This window comes from Aspergillus udagawae (assembly GCF_001078395.1).
Source record: "Aspergillus udagawae IFM 46973 DNA, scaffold_2, whole genome shotgun sequence".
NCBI classification, from domain to species: domain Eukaryota; kingdom Fungi; phylum Ascomycota; class Eurotiomycetes; order Eurotiales; family Aspergillaceae; genus Aspergillus; species Aspergillus udagawae.
Window position 1 is genome coordinate 655,649 of NW_025091265.1, and position 16,070 is coordinate 671,718.

Consider the following 16,070-nt stretch of genomic DNA (forward strand, 5'->3'; position numbering starts at 1 on the left):
CTGGGTTCACAGTCCGGACCTTGCATTCCTTCCTTGGCATAGAGGATCATCTTACCCCTTGCCTAATAGAGGAACGATGTGCAGGTGAGTACCAGATGGTGTTATAACCGTACGATTAGCTTCAAAGGTACGCGACACTTGCGCAAGTCACAAAAACCATTTGAAAATTCCGCTGTATACTCCGTATTACCCCAAAGAGAAGGCATCCACTCTAAGCTCCCAGCCCCACCTCTGCAAACAAGTCCTTGAGCACTTCAGCCAGGTAAGATCCATACAACCCCTCAACCACATCGAATGCGTCCAGCTTGACCGTCTCAGAGTGCCATTGATGTTGATCCTGATCCTGAGCTCGGACAAGCTCCTGCTCCTGCTTCCCTTCGGCAGCCAGTCCTTGGCACAGTCGCAACAGAAATGGCTCAGGAGACGGGTCATCCAGGTAAAGATTCGACCCTGTCTCATTGCTGTTGATAAATATACGTCGACACATATAAACCTCGAGTAGATGAGGGGCAGCCGCAGACGCTGGCAGCGATGCCCGCAGCTTCTTCAGCAGTTTCTGACTCCGCGAGTAGATCCGGCGCTCGAACGCATCATCGACGCTGATCAGTAATTTCGTTGCTTCGTCGCCATTGCAACTGTCTGCGGCGTATTGGGTTTCTTCCAAAGCCGGCCTCAGTACCTGGTACACGTAGAAAATATAGCTCAGGTCCCGGAAGTCGGTCACCCGATCGTTCTTCGGGACCAGCGCGTAGAAACGGGCCCAGGTAGCGTCTTCCGTCTCAAGAACGTGCAGGACGTCATCCACGTTGGGAAGGACGCTGTTGGCCAAGGAGTCACAGATCAGCTGGCAGACCAGGTCCGCTAAAGGCGAGACCTGGATGTCCAGTTTCCGACGGTGAGGAGTCCCACCCCGCCGCCGGGGTAGCTCGTGGTCGACGAGGCGGCAGAATACCCGCGACAGCTGGTGGTGGCGCTTCTCGACGGCGTGCATCCATTGCAGGGCCTCGGGGAAGGTGCAGCATCCGTCACGGAGACGCTCCTCGAGGGAGTGGTAGTAGTGGAAGCTGGGGATGTCGAGGCGGATGCTCAGTGGCCTTGGCTGGTATTGATTATTTGCGGATAGTACCGTAGCCAGGTCGGCGATCACGGGCACCGCGCGAGCGAGGTATTCAACCTCATATAGGGTGACTTTGGGAGATTGGAGTCTGGATATGTCGAGCCGTTGACCCCGTGGCATACTCGACTGGATGATCCTTGATGCCCAGAGGCACATACCCGAGATAATGGTGATATCTTGCACAAGATCCATGGGCTGCGTCCTTCCTTCTGCCCCAGGGATAATCTGCGCCAGTGGAGTTGAGAAATGCAGGTAATGTGTGGCTGTGGGATGATTTCTTTCGGGCCTGAGGGTCTGGTGATTGAATTGAGTCTTTTCGAACCAGGTAATTCCCTCTATCAGGCGCGCATGCCCTTCACAGGGTGGTCCTCCGACCAACCCGCTGCCAAACACCCTCAGCGGGACTGGGTGAGTAGTTTTGCCATGGTTAATGAGGTTGGAGACCTTGACGGCCACCTTGCGGCCTTTGATGAATGCTTTGTTATATTTGGCTGCGTCATGGGGCTCGTCGCTGTTGCCGTGTTCAGCCCCCGTATGAGGGATATGGTGATATCCTCGGATCGCAGACGAGGCCTTTTGCGTGCAGTGTTCGATGTTGTGAAAGGCAATGGCGGCTAGGGATCCACCTTGGTGCTGAAGGTCGGCAACTGGAATACTGTCTTCCATGGTATCTATGACTCTGGAATGTCTGTGTGATATTCGCATTGTCGGAGAAGATAAGATATGGGAATTTGCAGTCTATGTGATGTATTCTACCTCGTCGACTAAGACAATATCAATATGTCTGTGTAACTCTTACCATTGAGCGGCAGGAGAGTGAGATGTGGCTGCAGGAACTCTGCGTACTAACACATAGCAGCCATCTTTACGAATCCTGATCGTTGCATAATTATTTTCATGGAATAGGCTTGAGACACCGTCAATGGTATCATTCTATTGGCGTTGACCTTGTTCAGAGCTGATGCGCTCAACAACCAGTGGAGAATAGGTGCTGCGAGGTTCCACAACAGCTGTAGATACATGCCTTGCGTGATGATGTCGATTGCGACAGGGAAGCGAATTGAAAATTACCTCAATACCGGTACCACGTACCTGAGCTTGGAGAAGGTTGAGGCAGGATCTGCAGTTTCCCAACAGGTCCAGGATCGAAGACGCATTTACGTTCGAGTTGCCCTCCAAAAAACACTGCTGATCCAAGGTCCGCCCTGCCCGAACACGATCTTGACCACGAATAACCTCAATATCACCAGACACAGAGACGGCTTTGGTAATGGATGGACTGGGCCCTGCATCAGCTCAACATGGTAGTGACCGTGTTTCCTTCTCTGGTTCTTGCACCCAGCCGCTGGGAGCTCCTCAACCACCAAATGAACCTCACGTACGTCAATCCAACATCGATGGCTACAGCGTCGTACTGACACGTTTCAGGCTATAAGCGTTTCCTTGCCCACCTGGGAGGCTGTGACTGCCGTAATGGCCGGCGAAGACTGGGCTACACGCCAACTACGAACCAGCTATCCTAGGTTGTTCCTGGCCGCATCTCTGCGCTCTAGCCTAGTACTGTTTACGATATCTGACAATCTTTTCCAGGTTTGATATTCACAACTATGTGAGAGAGTTGCAAGATGCCGTTCTGGCTAGATTCAAGTACCCCGTGCAGACGGTGTGTCGAGCGTTTCCATCCCAGGAAGCTGCTGAGCGTTTTGTCGCAAGACTACAGAAAGCAGATCCCGCAGTATCGGCGCACATGGCGCGGTTCCAGCTTCCTCGTGAGGCACTTCCTGAGATGGCAAATTGGGCCGCGTTCTCAGTCGTGTTATTTCAGGAAAATCACGAAGAGGTTGCGTTCGAGTTCTGGGAATGGTTCGGGGATGGCATCTCCAGCAGACATGCCGAGTTCTGCGTATCTCTGTTCTCCTTTATGAATTCTGATTCCAATCACTCTGAATATCGGACCGTGGGTCCAGCTTCGCATGATCTGAGTGCCATGGCCATTCCAGAATGGATTGACTTCTCTACCCAAGACAAAATGGATATCAAGTCTAGGCTTGCCGGCTCAGCGACGTCAGCAGATCCAGCCTTGAAACCCGTCGGGAATGACGATGTATTTCTCTATGCAACTGGGATGGCTGCAATCAGTGCCATTGCCCGCACGCTCGCTCGGACATCGGAGGACTCTGGCGCTGTGGTGTACGGGTGAGTTAATAAGAATCATCTTGCACAAGGTAATATGCTGACGAAATGAAAGGTGGCCGTACTCCGGTACTCCTCATTGCGTGCAAGGCTGTGGGTTCAAGCGTTACACCATGTACGGCCATGGCTCGAAGGAAGATCTCGACACACTCGAGTCCTCGCTGATTTTAGGGACTCGATGCACGGCGCTGTTCTGCGAGATCACGTCCAATCCTCTGTTGTCTACGCCGGATTTGCATCGCATCCGAGCTCTCGCCAACCGATTTGGCTTCGTCGTCGTGTGTGACGATACACTCGGCACGTCCGTCAACGTGGATATCCTGCCATATGTCGACGTCATCATCACCAGCTTGACGAAGATCTTCAGCGGTGCAGGCAACGTCATGGGAGGGAGGTATGCATTCAACCTACTGGACACTCGCAGCTCGTCCTACTGATACTGACCTCTACAGCCTCATGATTAACCCCAACTCCCACCACTACAGCTCTCTCCGTGCCCATCTAAACAAAACCTACGAGGACCTCTACTTCCCTCTCGACGCAAAGACTATGGCGCGCAACTCCTCCGACTTCGCAGCCCGCGTGCACAAATGCAGCACGACCGCCCTGCAGATCGCCAATCTCCTCAAGTCCCATCCATCCGTCGAATCCGTCAACTATCCCACCATGGTCCCCACCGCGACTCTGTACGAGCAGTACCGCCGCCCCGACGGCGGATACGGATTCCTCCTCAGCGTCTTCTTCCGCAAGCCCGCGAGCGCGGTGGTCTTCTTCGACAACCTGGATGTGTGGAAGGGGCCTACTGTCGGTACGAATTTTTCGATTTCTATCCCGTATTCGGCGCTGGCGCATGCGAAGGAACAAGACTGGGCAGCGGCTCACGGGGTCCCGAAGCATATTGTACGGCTGAGCGTTGGGCTGGAGGATTATGGCGATTTGGCTGAGCGGGTTAGTCGGGCGTTGCAAGATGTGGAAATGCGAGAGAAATGAGTCAGAGGTGTTGATTTTGCAGCCATATACTATATAGTCTATAGCATTACAGAGTGCCTGATTTAGGAGTATATAAGGAAACAAACATAGGAATACATCGAGGTGATTGCATTACATTTGTTTTTCAGTCGTCAAACTTAAAGATGATGTATTTGCAATTGATCCAATGTCAATTCCTGTATTGTATTACATCACGTAACGATCACGTAAATTGATGATTAGTTCTCTAAAGGGAAAGATGAGCTCGGTACTAGGAGTTATGAGTACTGCCATGTATGACTGTTCCTGTCTCGTCACAAGTGGATCCGTGAAATGCTGTACTGTGGCATATAGCTTGTGAGGTACATCCATGAACGAGGCACCCTTTAAGCCATCGCGGTTAACGAACCAGGTCTGCTGCTTAGTATCGCGTCTACTAGTTGTCATTATACAAGGCATCACGACTCATCAAAGTTTACCAGAGCCAGCAAAAGTAGTCCAAGCATCTTTGCAGGAGACCTTGACTAAATTCTGCTGAGATGACTAAGAAAGAGTCTGCGGTGGATGTGTTGATTATAGGGGCGGTAAGTTGCCTCGAACACAGAAGATCACATCCATACTTACTCTCTATAGGGCCCAGCAGGGTAAGGTTCTGCAGAAATCTCTTCGTGGGAACACAGAATCCATGATAGACCAGTACTGACGGCTCCCAGCCTAATGGCCGCCATGTGGATGACAAAGTGCGGCATCACCACACGCCTTGTGGAGCAACGACCATATCAGCTTCGGGTTGGCGGTGCGGATGGGTAAGCCTGCACTCAGCTATCATCGGAATGGACACAGCTCACTCGAGGCACAGTATCCACCCACGCTCAATGGAGATGTTCGAGAGCTTCGGCCTCGATCAGGAGATCACGCAGGTATGGGAGCCCATCACAGGGTGGGCGCTTTGGTGTCGAAACGCCGAAGGAACTCTCGCCAGATCCGATCGGATGGATAATCCTACCCCGGTGCGCTGCAGGTAAGTTTGCTATTGGAACTTGTCGAGCGGGTATCTCATGATGCACATAGATGGGGTCCGGGACTGCTACAACAGGGCATCATTGAACGGATCATCAAGGAGCATATCTCAGAGCAACCTTTTGTTCGGATCGAATATGAAACCGTGCCGAGCTCACTTGTTATCAATGAAGACGCGCTGGATGATTCAGACAGTCATCCCTGTGTGCTTAGTCTGCGCCATGATAACGGTGCCGAGGAGCTCGTCCGGGCGAAATATGTCATTGGGGCAGATGGAGCACGCTCGTGGACCAGGAAGCAACTGGGATTCAGGATGGAGGGGACGCGGACTCGATCCGTCTGGGCTGTAACGGATCTAGTCGTTGTGTCGGACTTTCCAGAGTAAGTTGACAGCAATCCAATTTGAGCTGGAGGTCACTGATGTACTTCCAGCATCCGGATGTGCACTACAGTCAACAGCTACGGCGAAGGAGGACTCTTCTTCCTCCGGCGGGAGCGCGGCCTGACCCGTTTCTACGTCCAGCTCAATCGCGCCGATGAGGAGGAGTTTCCTGCTGCGTCCATTACGCAAGAGCTCATAATTCAGAAACTACGGAGCCTGCTGAGTCCTTATACAGTGAGTGATTCCGAATGAGATAGCAAAATTGCGCTAATCATGACCTTTGTAGTTTACTGTCAAGCGTTGTGAATGGTGGGTTATAAGCTTATTATGTCGCTGTTGTGACTTCTACTAACCACCAAAGAGTGTAGGTGGTCAAGCTATACTGTAGCTCACTATCTAAGCAATGGCATGACCAAGCATGATCGCGTCTTCCTCGTGGGTGATGCTGTGCACAACCACTCTCCCCTGGTTGGTCTAGGCATGAACATCAGCATGCAGTATGTGCCTCTTTCTCTATTGACTGACGATTTGCAGCTCCCATACTAATGCTACACCAAGAGACTCCTACAATCTGGGATGGAAACTCGCCGGGGTGCTCAAAAAACAATTGAACCCAGCTATTCTATCAACCTACGAGACAGAGCGACGTCCTGTTGCGGAAGAACTGATTGAAACCGATCGCTTTCATCTGCAGCTCTTCGACGCGGTCACTGTAACAGGCTCAGAGCCGGCCTGGATGCAGGAGCGCGAGGAGGCTTTACAGCCTTCCATGCAAGGCTTTGCCGTCCACTACCAAGACCCGCTTCTTACCGCAGCAACGGAAAAGGAACACAGGCCTGACGCTGTGACACCGGGGAAGCGCTTCCCGCAGCTGACCGTGTCTAATCATGCAACAGGGAAAGTCTATTCGATACAATCACTTCTCAAAAGCGAAGGAAGATTTCACGTCATTGTTTTTGCTAGAGACCTCTCCCAGCCACAGGAGCTGGATCGATTCAACACCTTTGGCACTGCGCTGGAGCAAATCGAGGAACAGATTGTCCCGGCCTCGATGGGAAAGTTCAATGTGATTGCCGTGCACCGGACCCACAAGACGGCGATTGAGCTTGCGAGAATGGCAAACATTTTCTTCCCTGTTGATGAGCACACGGGACGAGACTACAACCGGGTCTATTGCGACATGGAGACGAGCTATGAGGAGGCTGGGATCAGCGAGCGGGGCGCGGTTGTGCTGGTTCGCCCAGACCAGTATGTGGGATGGTGTGGCGAGCTGCAGGATGTTGCAGGATTGACACGCTATCTGCAGCCTATTTTTGAGGTGAAGCAGCATGCATAGCTTGAGATCAGCAAGAGCGAGGTCATCAGCTGAATTTGACCCACTGTATCTTTTCAGTGGCCGATAAAATACATGCTAAAAATCAATAGCGCTAGGTAGTCAAAGATCGAGACTCTTTTTCAGCTTGTGGCGGGCCGATCCTCAACCAAGTCTTTAAGTGCAGCCATAAATACAGGACGAATTTTCATACCAATGCAGGACTAATGCCGATTCTACTCAAGACCGTATTACGTAGCATCTCCATCCCTGAGACCTATCAATCGGCCTGTCTCAAAAATCCAGTTTAGTGAAGATATCAAGTGCAAATACCCCGTATTGCATTAGCCAGAGAAATTGAGTGCAAGTATTTACTGATCAAAGCTTCCAAGACACGCATGGCTGTACAGTGACCCCAGTTGCAATGTAGACCAGACCCGCTGGCGTCAATCCTCAAGCAGTGTAAGTAAAAGTTGTAACTATAATTATTGTATGTGCTTACATGTTCAGAAGAATTTTCAATAATTAATTTACTGAATACTCAGTGCAGCCATCACTACGGAGTACATAGTTATATGTAGCTCTGAAGAAACACTCCTGGCCGCTGTCAACCCCCATCTGCACAGAAGAGATATCGCCTCATCCCACACCATAATGTACGAGAGCATTATTCCCTTCCCAGATCAAACCGCAAGCACAGTCGACAAGTACTGCTGCTCCCATTCCACAAGTCTCCCACCCCTCTTCGCCGAGCACGCAGCATGGACAGTCGAAAAGTTCCAGACCTCGTATATGATGTGCTGTCCGCTCCAGGCCCAAATGTGCATCTTTCTCGCGAGCGACCGCCGCGCGAGACGGGTGCTCGAGATCGGGACGTTCACGGGATACAGCGCGCTGGCGTGGAAGGAGGGGATGAAGGCCGCAGGCGGGGAGGTGTGGACGTGTGAGGCCGGTCCTCGGGCGATTGCGGCAAGCAAGGAAGCGTTCGCCAAGTATGATCCGGAGGGAAAGATTCATCTGATCGAGGGACCTGCGCTACAGACGTGAGTGAGCCCTGAACTTTAGGACAAATACAGCTAAGGTATGGTGAAGGTTGCGAGAGATCAATGCTGCGCCATTTGATATCATCTACGTCGACGCTCGGAAGGCGGAGTATATCGAGTACATGGAGATTATTCTGGAGAGGAATCTTCTGGCGGAAAATGGGATTATCCTTGCGGATGACAGTATGTATCCCCTGTCACTGCTCTGTATAGGTCGTGGAGTAATGGATATGACAGCGATCCATCTCGGGCTGGTGGCAGATAGATCTCCTACGAACCCCCATTCGGCGCGGGAGGACATTGAATACAGCCTTCAGCATGCCGATAATGTGCATGAGTTCAACGAATGGGCAGTCAAGGTATGCTGTCTCCAGGGCAGAGTTCCAAGAACAATACTAACAAGGTCGTCTAGCATCCTCGACTGGATGTCCTCTTGCTTCCAATTTTCAACGGGGTGACTATGATCAAAATCAAGTCGTGATCCAAAAAATTGGCCAAACCTTGAGAAATTGAATTATTAATTCTGAAACCGTAAGCAAAAGATGATTGTGACCTATCTCCTGTAGTTCCCTTAGTAACGAGGCATGGGTTGCATACGAGGCGTAGCTGAGCGGTAGTAGGATTTGAGCCAGGATATTGCATACCAATTTTCATCCCATTTTCCCTGCAACTTACATGTGGCAGGTATTAATTGCAAAATACCACTCTTTTCAATTGCAATTTTGGTCCCAGGATGCCCCACGCATGGGAATCCCTACTCATTATTTCCACCCAAGATCCAGTGATCCATCACCCACCATTCCTTTAGTCAGGCCCTTGATACCTTGGGAGAGGAACTGTACTTTGAACATCTCAAGTGTAATAAGAGTATATTATCCATATGAAAGCTGGATTCATTGCGTCCTTCTTGAATCTCTTTAAGCACTCCATAAGACCTGATCTACCGTGAAACAATTACCGCAACCACTACTATGTACCAAATTTCTCTAAAGGCAACGAAAAGCGTTGCAGATCCAACCTCTTCAATTGACGCAGCTCATGGTGACCGTCTAGCGGAGCGCGATGCATACGATGCCGCAATGTTTCGCTTCATCAGCGACATGGAACTGTCCTCAATGTACGCGGAGGGGATATCACCACACCCCATTCTCATGCCGAGAAGCTTCATTGAACACCTGAAAGAATTTCAGCATCTGCTGTTTGTTGCTATATCAAACATCCTGGATCGATGGTGGGACGACAGTGAAGCCGACTTCCCCGGTCGCATGCCATTGGAACCGCACGAGGAGAGTGTATTGAAGGTCGGCACCCTCCTGTGTTCACTATGCCGCGAGCCTTACAATAACCGATATCTAGTGGGTACATGAACGGTCGAAACAGAGACTGATGCCGCACTACAATGAGCGCCCGCTCCACTGGAGGCCGGACCTGCTCCTCCCGGCAGGGGCAGATTCAAACACCAGCCTACCGTTCAAGATTTGCGAGATCAACGCTCGTTCCCCCTTCAACTCGATGATCAAGAGCGTCTGTATGTTTCATGCAGCGGCTGCAAGCGAAATAGCACTTCCAGATGGGTTAGAACTCGCTTCGACCGCGGACAAGATGGTGGACAGTCTGGTCTCGCTCTTCAATCCGGATCTCCCTCTTCATGTTATCTGGCATGAGGGTATCACTGACCCCATTGACGCGTTCAGTTCCTTCTACAAAAAGCGAACAGGCAAGACACCGCGAGTAATCCGTGCGACAGACCTGCGTCTCGTGCCGGATTCGTCATCCCAGACGGGTCGGATTCTGTGCTGCGTTGCCGCGGCCGGGTCCGCAGAATATCCAGACGGCCAGAGAATCACATCCCGGACAGGCGAGTCTCTGGAACGAATTCAACAAGTCGGACTCCAGCTGTCGCATCGGGATTACAGCTACATCCCTTCGGAAGTGCTACAGCAGCTCGCCGTAGACGGAATCTGCGACCTGCGCAACATCTTCCTGGTCAGCGACAAACGCATGCTCGGCATAATCCGGCAAGAGCTGGACGCTCTCGTGCACAAGCACCACATCTTAACGGCTGACCAGGCGGAGATCCTCCGACAGGGCATCGTGCATACCATTTTGCCCAGCTCCGAGGATATTCGACGCCTCTTGCAGCAGATTCGAGAGGGCTCCGTATCCAAGGACAGCTATCTTCTCAAACCTGCCCGAGGACACCGCGGAATGGGAATCTTGCTTGGAAAAGACTTGGGGCAGAAGGAGTTTGAGGGTCTCCTTGAGGAGCTGGCGGACCCATTACTGCCTGCTGACAAGCGATATGTTGTGCAGCCTTTTATTGAGCAGGCTCTATTTGGTTTGAGGCTGTATGATGATAGCGAGCCGCAACAATGCCGGATGACGGGAACATATCATGCCATTGGTGGCTGTTTCGCTGGGTTGGGCGTCTGGAGAGCTGACAGCGAGAGGATTTGCTCTCGATTCCACGGTGCCTCTAGCATTCCCGCGGTTGTCCCTCTGACATGAGTAAAATATTGACCCACGCAAATGGATGCATGTAGATATGAAACCACAATTTGAAAAGGCCTCAATCGCCCGACCTGCAAGCATCACATTCTCTTAGATTTTTCTTTTGTATCATTATCTTCCCCTTGTGTCTCACTCTCTGCCTTTGTCCCCCATCCATTCACCTATTCTAGGCTAATTAGTTCTAATTATATAACTAATTATATAATCATATAGCTGCATACATAACTAATACAGTGCATGTCATGGGGGCAGCCCATGACAATATCAGAACTTTCTATAGTATCAGATGTGTTCATCCAAGTCCAGTTGCTCTATAGTCGCTGAGCATCCAACTTCTCCGTTTCAATATTGTCCTTATTTCCATATGTCTTTTCTTGGGCCAAGCGTTCAAGGTGAAAGCACCTGCTATTGGGGAGCATAGCGATGGGAGCCCGAATTTGGGACGTCGCTGCCTTTCCGTCATGTGTTCAGTGAGCCGACTGGTAAATAGGCTATTTACCAGTAGGAGGATGATGGTATAACGAAGTCACGGTTTATAAAGGCTGCCTCTGCGAGACTAGAGTAAAAGTTTTCTAGCTATGGATGTGGGGGTATGATTTATGATCCGCAGAGTACTCCGTAATATACTGCTTAGAAAGAGTATATGGTGAATCCAGCAAACTCCCTGCAAAAATTACCCATATAGCTTTTCACTGCTCCTTAGCATTCCCTAACTACTGAATTTGGGGAACAATACATCATGAGGAGAAGTAGGCCTATAGGCCAAGGCTTTGGAGTTGTCTCATGACTCAAATATCAGGAAATGCTTAGGAGGGTGAGAAAACCATATTGTAGAATATCTATACACAATGAGGATGAATATATAAATGCATATCGGACTCTAAGCAGGGAAACTACGTAACAGGTTTTAGTGATCTTTATATCTTATCACCTCTTATGAACTTTAATTATGTATAATAGTTAAGCATTGTATATAAACACGCTTTACTCAGTATTTATCAGATAACATTAAGTTGTCCCTTTAGTGCTGTTATTCATGTTTTAATGATTAACGGAGGGCATATCTTCCTGTGAACATAATCAATTAGAGACTTCATCATGCAGTGTTAGGGCGTTCATTGTGAATGATATGCGTGTCATATGACTTGAGTGTCATCACATCACACCGTCATGGTCACCGGTCTATATTTCATCACTCTTTATTTCCCTCTTCCTTTTCTACTTCACCTCTCTCTCCAATGACTACTACCTCACAACCATGAGCAGCCCTCCAACTGTAAGTTATGATTTTAATTTTCCTAAATCTATGCGACCTCGTCTAATAGGATCTAGCTTCGAGAAGTCCCTGAAGGATGGACCACCGACCCTGGCTTCACGTCATATCTAGTCAAAGGAGAATGGGCCAAGGTTACAAAGCGTTGTGGCCTTGAAAATGCAGTACCCATCATGTGCACCACCCCAGATTCAGGGGAGCACTACGGTTTGATATCGGCCGGGGGGCGGTACTACTTCACGAACAATCTGTCCTGGACTATTCTCGAGATCCTAGAGCCGACGACTCTGGATGGGATTTTGAGGAAGATATTTGACGAGAATGAAAAATCAATCAAGATGAAGGCTCTGGAGGAAGTGGAGACGGAGGAGGATCTGGAGGAGGAGGAGGAGAAAGTGAGGGCAGAAATTGCGTTGATGGAGGAGATGAAGGCAGCACCGGGATATTTGGAGTGGGAGGAGATGGATTCGGACTAGGTGGAGGAGCTGAAGAACCGGTTGTTCCTTGCTGTTCAGGCTTATGAATTATGATCCAGATTGAGGTTACGAGTAACCCACCCCGAACTCCAGTATAATAACCACCAGTCCTCAAATCAATCCCCATTCGTTGCTCTCATTAAGGAACTGCGGAGCGGGTAAGTTTGTTGGCTGGGAGGATCCTCCTTGGAGCTGCCATCGTGATAGCCCCTGTAGAGCATCACATCTTTAGCAAGTCTGGTCCAGCCATAAACAACCATACGGATAATGATACGCGTGATAATCAGTAGCCATTCAAGGCCTAGTTTGAAAGTTCCTGGAGATCTTGCTGTGAAAAGTCTTTCATTGTTTGGTTGAACACACATTCGTCGCGATCTGTCCATCTTCTTGATAATGAACTACTTCAAGAAACTCCTCCAAAACATCAATGTATCATTTTAGAGGAATCCAGAGGCAAGTAGTTGAGCACCAGAGTCCATGTTGCACTGAGTTCTTGTGATTAACAGATAAAAGGATAGTAATTGCAAGCAGGAAATTTAATAGTGGAACTTCACTGCTGAATTTATAACTTGACTTATCTCTACTAGAGATGGGCGCAGGTAGGAGAAGAGAGGCACTAGCCGAGCATGTGGCCACAAACTAGCACGGCGGCACGACGGCCCAAGAAGATCTTCATACGGGTAGTGCCGTGGTCAAATTATCGACTATCAAGAAGTCTTTTAGACAGCAGGGCGCTCTCAAAAATGCCCATCAGCAACACCCTCTTAAGGGATGGTCTCAGTGATCTGCCTGGACAATACATCAGAGTAGATGTTAACATTCATTCTCATCAAGGCTTTGTCATAATCAGGATCTTTACTAACACTAGCTAGAACCCTTTGTGCTTAAACATATTTTTGTCTAGTATGTTCAAAGACAATTTCGGTGAAAGCCTAGCAGAAGATCGTCCAAGTTGGGTAAGTATATACCAGCAGTAACTATCTCTTCCAGTGTCAGAAGTGATATGTTTTATCTTCTTAATCCATGAAGTATAATGCTGCTTGTGAGGTCAATGGGCAAAAATCACCCCAGCCAGCTGTTGCATGTTTTCTCTTTCTTGCTTTTTTCCGTGTTACCCCTTTTGAGTGAACTCGCAGATTATATACCCGGTGGCCTTGTATCGACCTTGTGTGGCAGGTCTGTGGCTAATACCCTACACGTCATGCACCGCACGAGGAGCGCTGAGTAGTGGAAACAGGCTGCCAGTTTCCTGACTTCTACCTTACCCGTCTTTTGTATGCGGAATTGATAGGAGCAGCCCTTCAAGAGGCGTCCAAAAACAGACGTGAGAATATGATGAGGTGCTTGAGCGTCGTGCTGATCTAACTGAGGACGCCCTTTCCACATGGATCTGCAAAGTATGTACACGGGTGAGAGCGCTCTCGGGACTGGTATATACATGTGTCAGTCAGCTTAAGCATGCCTCGCGATTTTGCACACATGAGTTTTGAAGGCTCGATGAAGTCTCCGTAGGATGGCAGTATATTTGACTTTGGAGCCTGTGCTGATAGGACTGTGCTACCTCGGCCTTCATCAACAAGGCCTGACGGATACCCATGGTCTGACCAATATGATCGAGAGTATGCAACACCCATTCATGGAGGTCACTGGACACCCCAGTCGCAGTTGCAGCCACCACGAGGGGATACATCAACATGAAGACACCACTGAGTGGAGGCATTGCGTCGGTTCTGTTGAGGCTCAGATGATCTCTTCTACTGAGACTCATATAATCCAGGAACAGAGGCTGACTCGCGGCAGCTACGCAAATATCGGCGGCCATCTGAATGATTGTACAACTGGCTTGTGTCGTCCGTAGTATTTGCTCCACTCGGGTACCATATAGGGACGCGAGGCGTAATATCAGCTCATTCACCAGGAGGCGGCCCACGCGATAATGGATTAAAATGCGCGAAGCCCAGACGTCCTCATAAAGGTGGAAGCGACCATGGAAGTATTGCGAGGTATCTGCTGAAACTTTCTCTATGTAACCAAACTTTGCAGGAAGGCTAGTTGACCAGACCTCGAGTTGCATTTCGCAGGCCAGTGCCTCCGTCAAAGTGTTGCCTATTGGTTGATCATTGCGATCAGCGAGGCAGGCCCGCAGACGGATGAATTTAAGGAGTATCTCGATCAGTGAAACAGCAGGAAAGTCATCGTCAGCATCGACAGGTATATCAGGCGCCGACCAACTCTCTAACTCCAATGGGAAATGTCCTCCGGTCTGAAAGTATTTGAAAATCAAAGTAAGTGTGAACATAATATGAACACGATGGTTCTTGTTGAAGAATTTTCGCGGTGACCGACTCCGCAAGGCTGCTGCGCCTTGCAAATGCACAATCCATGATAGCTTTGACGTTGGGCTGGCGTCGACAATCTGTATTGACGGACGATCAGATCCATTGACCCCTGCAGGGGGATTGGTAGATGCCTACCTCGAATAGAGCCACCATCAAAATCATCTTCATGGTATCCTCCAGTGGGTAAGCCTTCTTAGATCGCAATGTGTTCTGGATTACTCTGATTGCTTGACCATACCGCCGGCGTGCTCCACGTAAGATCGCCTCATCCTTTCGAATATTCGAGAGAGCAGCTAAACCGACCGAAGCGACCGCACTTCTCAGCGTCTCATCTTCACTGATTCGGTGCATAAAAGGAGATGCAACGGTCTGAGGTGGGCATCGGCCGGCCCAGGCGTAAGTGGAGAAGTGATAGACGAAGAATTGGAGCCCAAGATTTTCCATGTCAAGGCATGGCAAGGTTGAGGGCAATGAGGTAGCCATGATAGTCCCATGACCAGACCTCATAAACTGCAAATCAGGTGAAGAAGCGGAATCGGATCCCGCATCCTTCCTTTGAGCTCTGGATCGAACGTTGGCAGCTGTAGCTCGTTTGATAGTGCGAGCATTCTCGTCTCGGAACAACAGAGGGAGCTCATCTCGGTAGCCCACACATTCCTTGCCAGCTCTTCTGCACTGGGAGCAGGCAGGGACGGCCATGTCACACTGTCAAGTCAGTATGGTTCCTTGCCCTGCTGCGAAAGATCGCCTACTTTGATGCGTCTCTGGCGGCACCCAAGACAGAATTTGCTCGGACGACAACAAAAAGGCATTTTTGCCGCTGCACGGTTGACGGACTGATGTACTCCCTATTAATTGCAAATGGTTGACGAGATTCGATCCGTATGTAGAAATGGGTTTAACTGGACAGTCTTAGAAGACGTGGATCGGCCAGTGTGGAAAAGATCGATCTAGGCCTATCGCTTGGGAGCCGCAGATGTCACGCTGTCAAGCGTCATCTTCAGCCACACACCGACTACCGGAAAGGAGACTCCTCTCCTTAGCTTGAATGTCGTAGATGATGACATGAAACATCTCCGTAGACAGAAACTGATGAAAGAGGCGATGCTGGCCCTAACCCTTTTAGGCAGTAGCCAGGCGCCCACCGCGCTTGCCAAATGAGGCAAGTATTTCGTGCTTGCTAACCCAACCAGGATAGTTGCTTGCGTACGATTGGCTCTCCAAGCGAAGTCCGCTGACTGAGATGGAAAACATGCCTTTTATTGGCTAGGGGACTGTCCTCTTTCAGTGCAGCTCTTGTCTCATCAAAACATATGAAGTTTAGGATTCTTCAAGGGAACAGACTTGGTTGCCAGATAGAGATCATAGCTGCCTAAAAATTGAAAAATGTGGCAGTGTCCCGAAATACTTTCCCCTTCTTCGGCACTACGCGTTT

General features: G+C 49.8%; 7 protein-coding genes across 7 annotated transcripts; 5 read left to right on the forward strand and 2 right to left on the reverse strand.

The window, feature by feature from the left end:
- Positions 1–211: 211 nt before the first annotated feature.
- On the reverse strand, positions 212–1,783 carry Aud_002551 (uncharacterized protein; the record flags this gene model as incomplete). The annotated part of the gene is made up of 1 exon (XM_043287517.1): positions 212–1,783. The coding sequence occupies one exon, from the start codon at positions 1,781–1,783 to the stop codon at positions 212–214; it is 1,572 nt and encodes a 523-aa protein (XP_043143452.1).
- Positions 1,784–2,387: 604 nt separating this feature from the next.
- Aud_002552 (uncharacterized protein) lies at positions 2,388–4,300 on the forward strand (the record flags this gene model as incomplete). The annotated part of the gene is made up of 5 exons (XM_043287518.1): positions 2,388–2,495; positions 2,546–2,640; positions 2,708–3,313; positions 3,366–3,704; positions 3,763–4,300. The coding sequence occupies 5 exons, from the start codon at positions 2,388–2,390 to the stop codon at positions 4,298–4,300; spliced, it is 1,686 nt and encodes a 561-aa protein (XP_043143453.1).
- Positions 4,301–4,818: 518 nt separating this feature from the next.
- Aud_002553 (uncharacterized protein) lies at positions 4,819–7,017 on the forward strand (the record flags this gene model as incomplete). Its single annotated transcript, XM_043287519.1, has 9 exons — positions 4,819–4,863; positions 4,913–4,923; positions 4,993–5,085; positions 5,139–5,300; positions 5,351–5,680; positions 5,759–5,915; positions 5,968–5,990; positions 6,050–6,178; positions 6,216–7,017. The coding sequence occupies 9 exons, from the start codon at positions 4,819–4,821 to the stop codon at positions 7,015–7,017; spliced, it is 1,752 nt and encodes a 583-aa protein (XP_043143454.1).
- A 630-nt stretch (positions 7,018–7,647) lies between these two features.
- Positions 7,648–8,517, forward strand: Aud_002554 (O-methyltransferase; the record flags this gene model as incomplete). Its single annotated transcript, XM_043287520.1, has 4 exons — positions 7,648–8,036; positions 8,086–8,219; positions 8,274–8,395; positions 8,449–8,517. The coding sequence occupies 4 exons, from the start codon at positions 7,648–7,650 to the stop codon at positions 8,515–8,517; spliced, it is 714 nt and encodes a 237-aa protein (XP_043143455.1).
- Positions 8,518–9,007: 490 nt separating this feature from the next.
- On the forward strand, positions 9,008–10,544 carry Aud_002555 (uncharacterized protein; the record flags this gene model as incomplete). The annotated part of the gene is made up of 2 exons (XM_043287521.1): positions 9,008–9,337; positions 9,393–10,544. 2 exons carry the CDS (start codon positions 9,008–9,010, stop codon positions 10,542–10,544), a joined length of 1,482 nt encoding a protein of 493 aa, XP_043143456.1.
- A 1,261-nt stretch (positions 10,545–11,805) lies between these two features.
- Positions 11,806–12,296, forward strand: Aud_002556 (uncharacterized protein; the record flags this gene model as incomplete). Its single annotated transcript, XM_043287522.1, has 2 exons — positions 11,806–11,823; positions 11,880–12,296. 2 exons carry the CDS (start codon positions 11,806–11,808, stop codon positions 12,294–12,296), a joined length of 435 nt encoding a protein of 144 aa, XP_043143457.1.
- A 1,447-nt stretch (positions 12,297–13,743) lies between these two features.
- Positions 13,744–15,334, reverse strand: Aud_002557 (uncharacterized protein; the record flags this gene model as incomplete). Its single annotated transcript, XM_043287523.1, has 2 exons — positions 13,744–14,712; positions 14,771–15,334. The coding sequence occupies 2 exons, from the start codon at positions 15,332–15,334 to the stop codon at positions 13,744–13,746; spliced, it is 1,533 nt and encodes a 510-aa protein (XP_043143458.1).
- Positions 15,335–16,070: the final 736 nt, after the last annotated feature.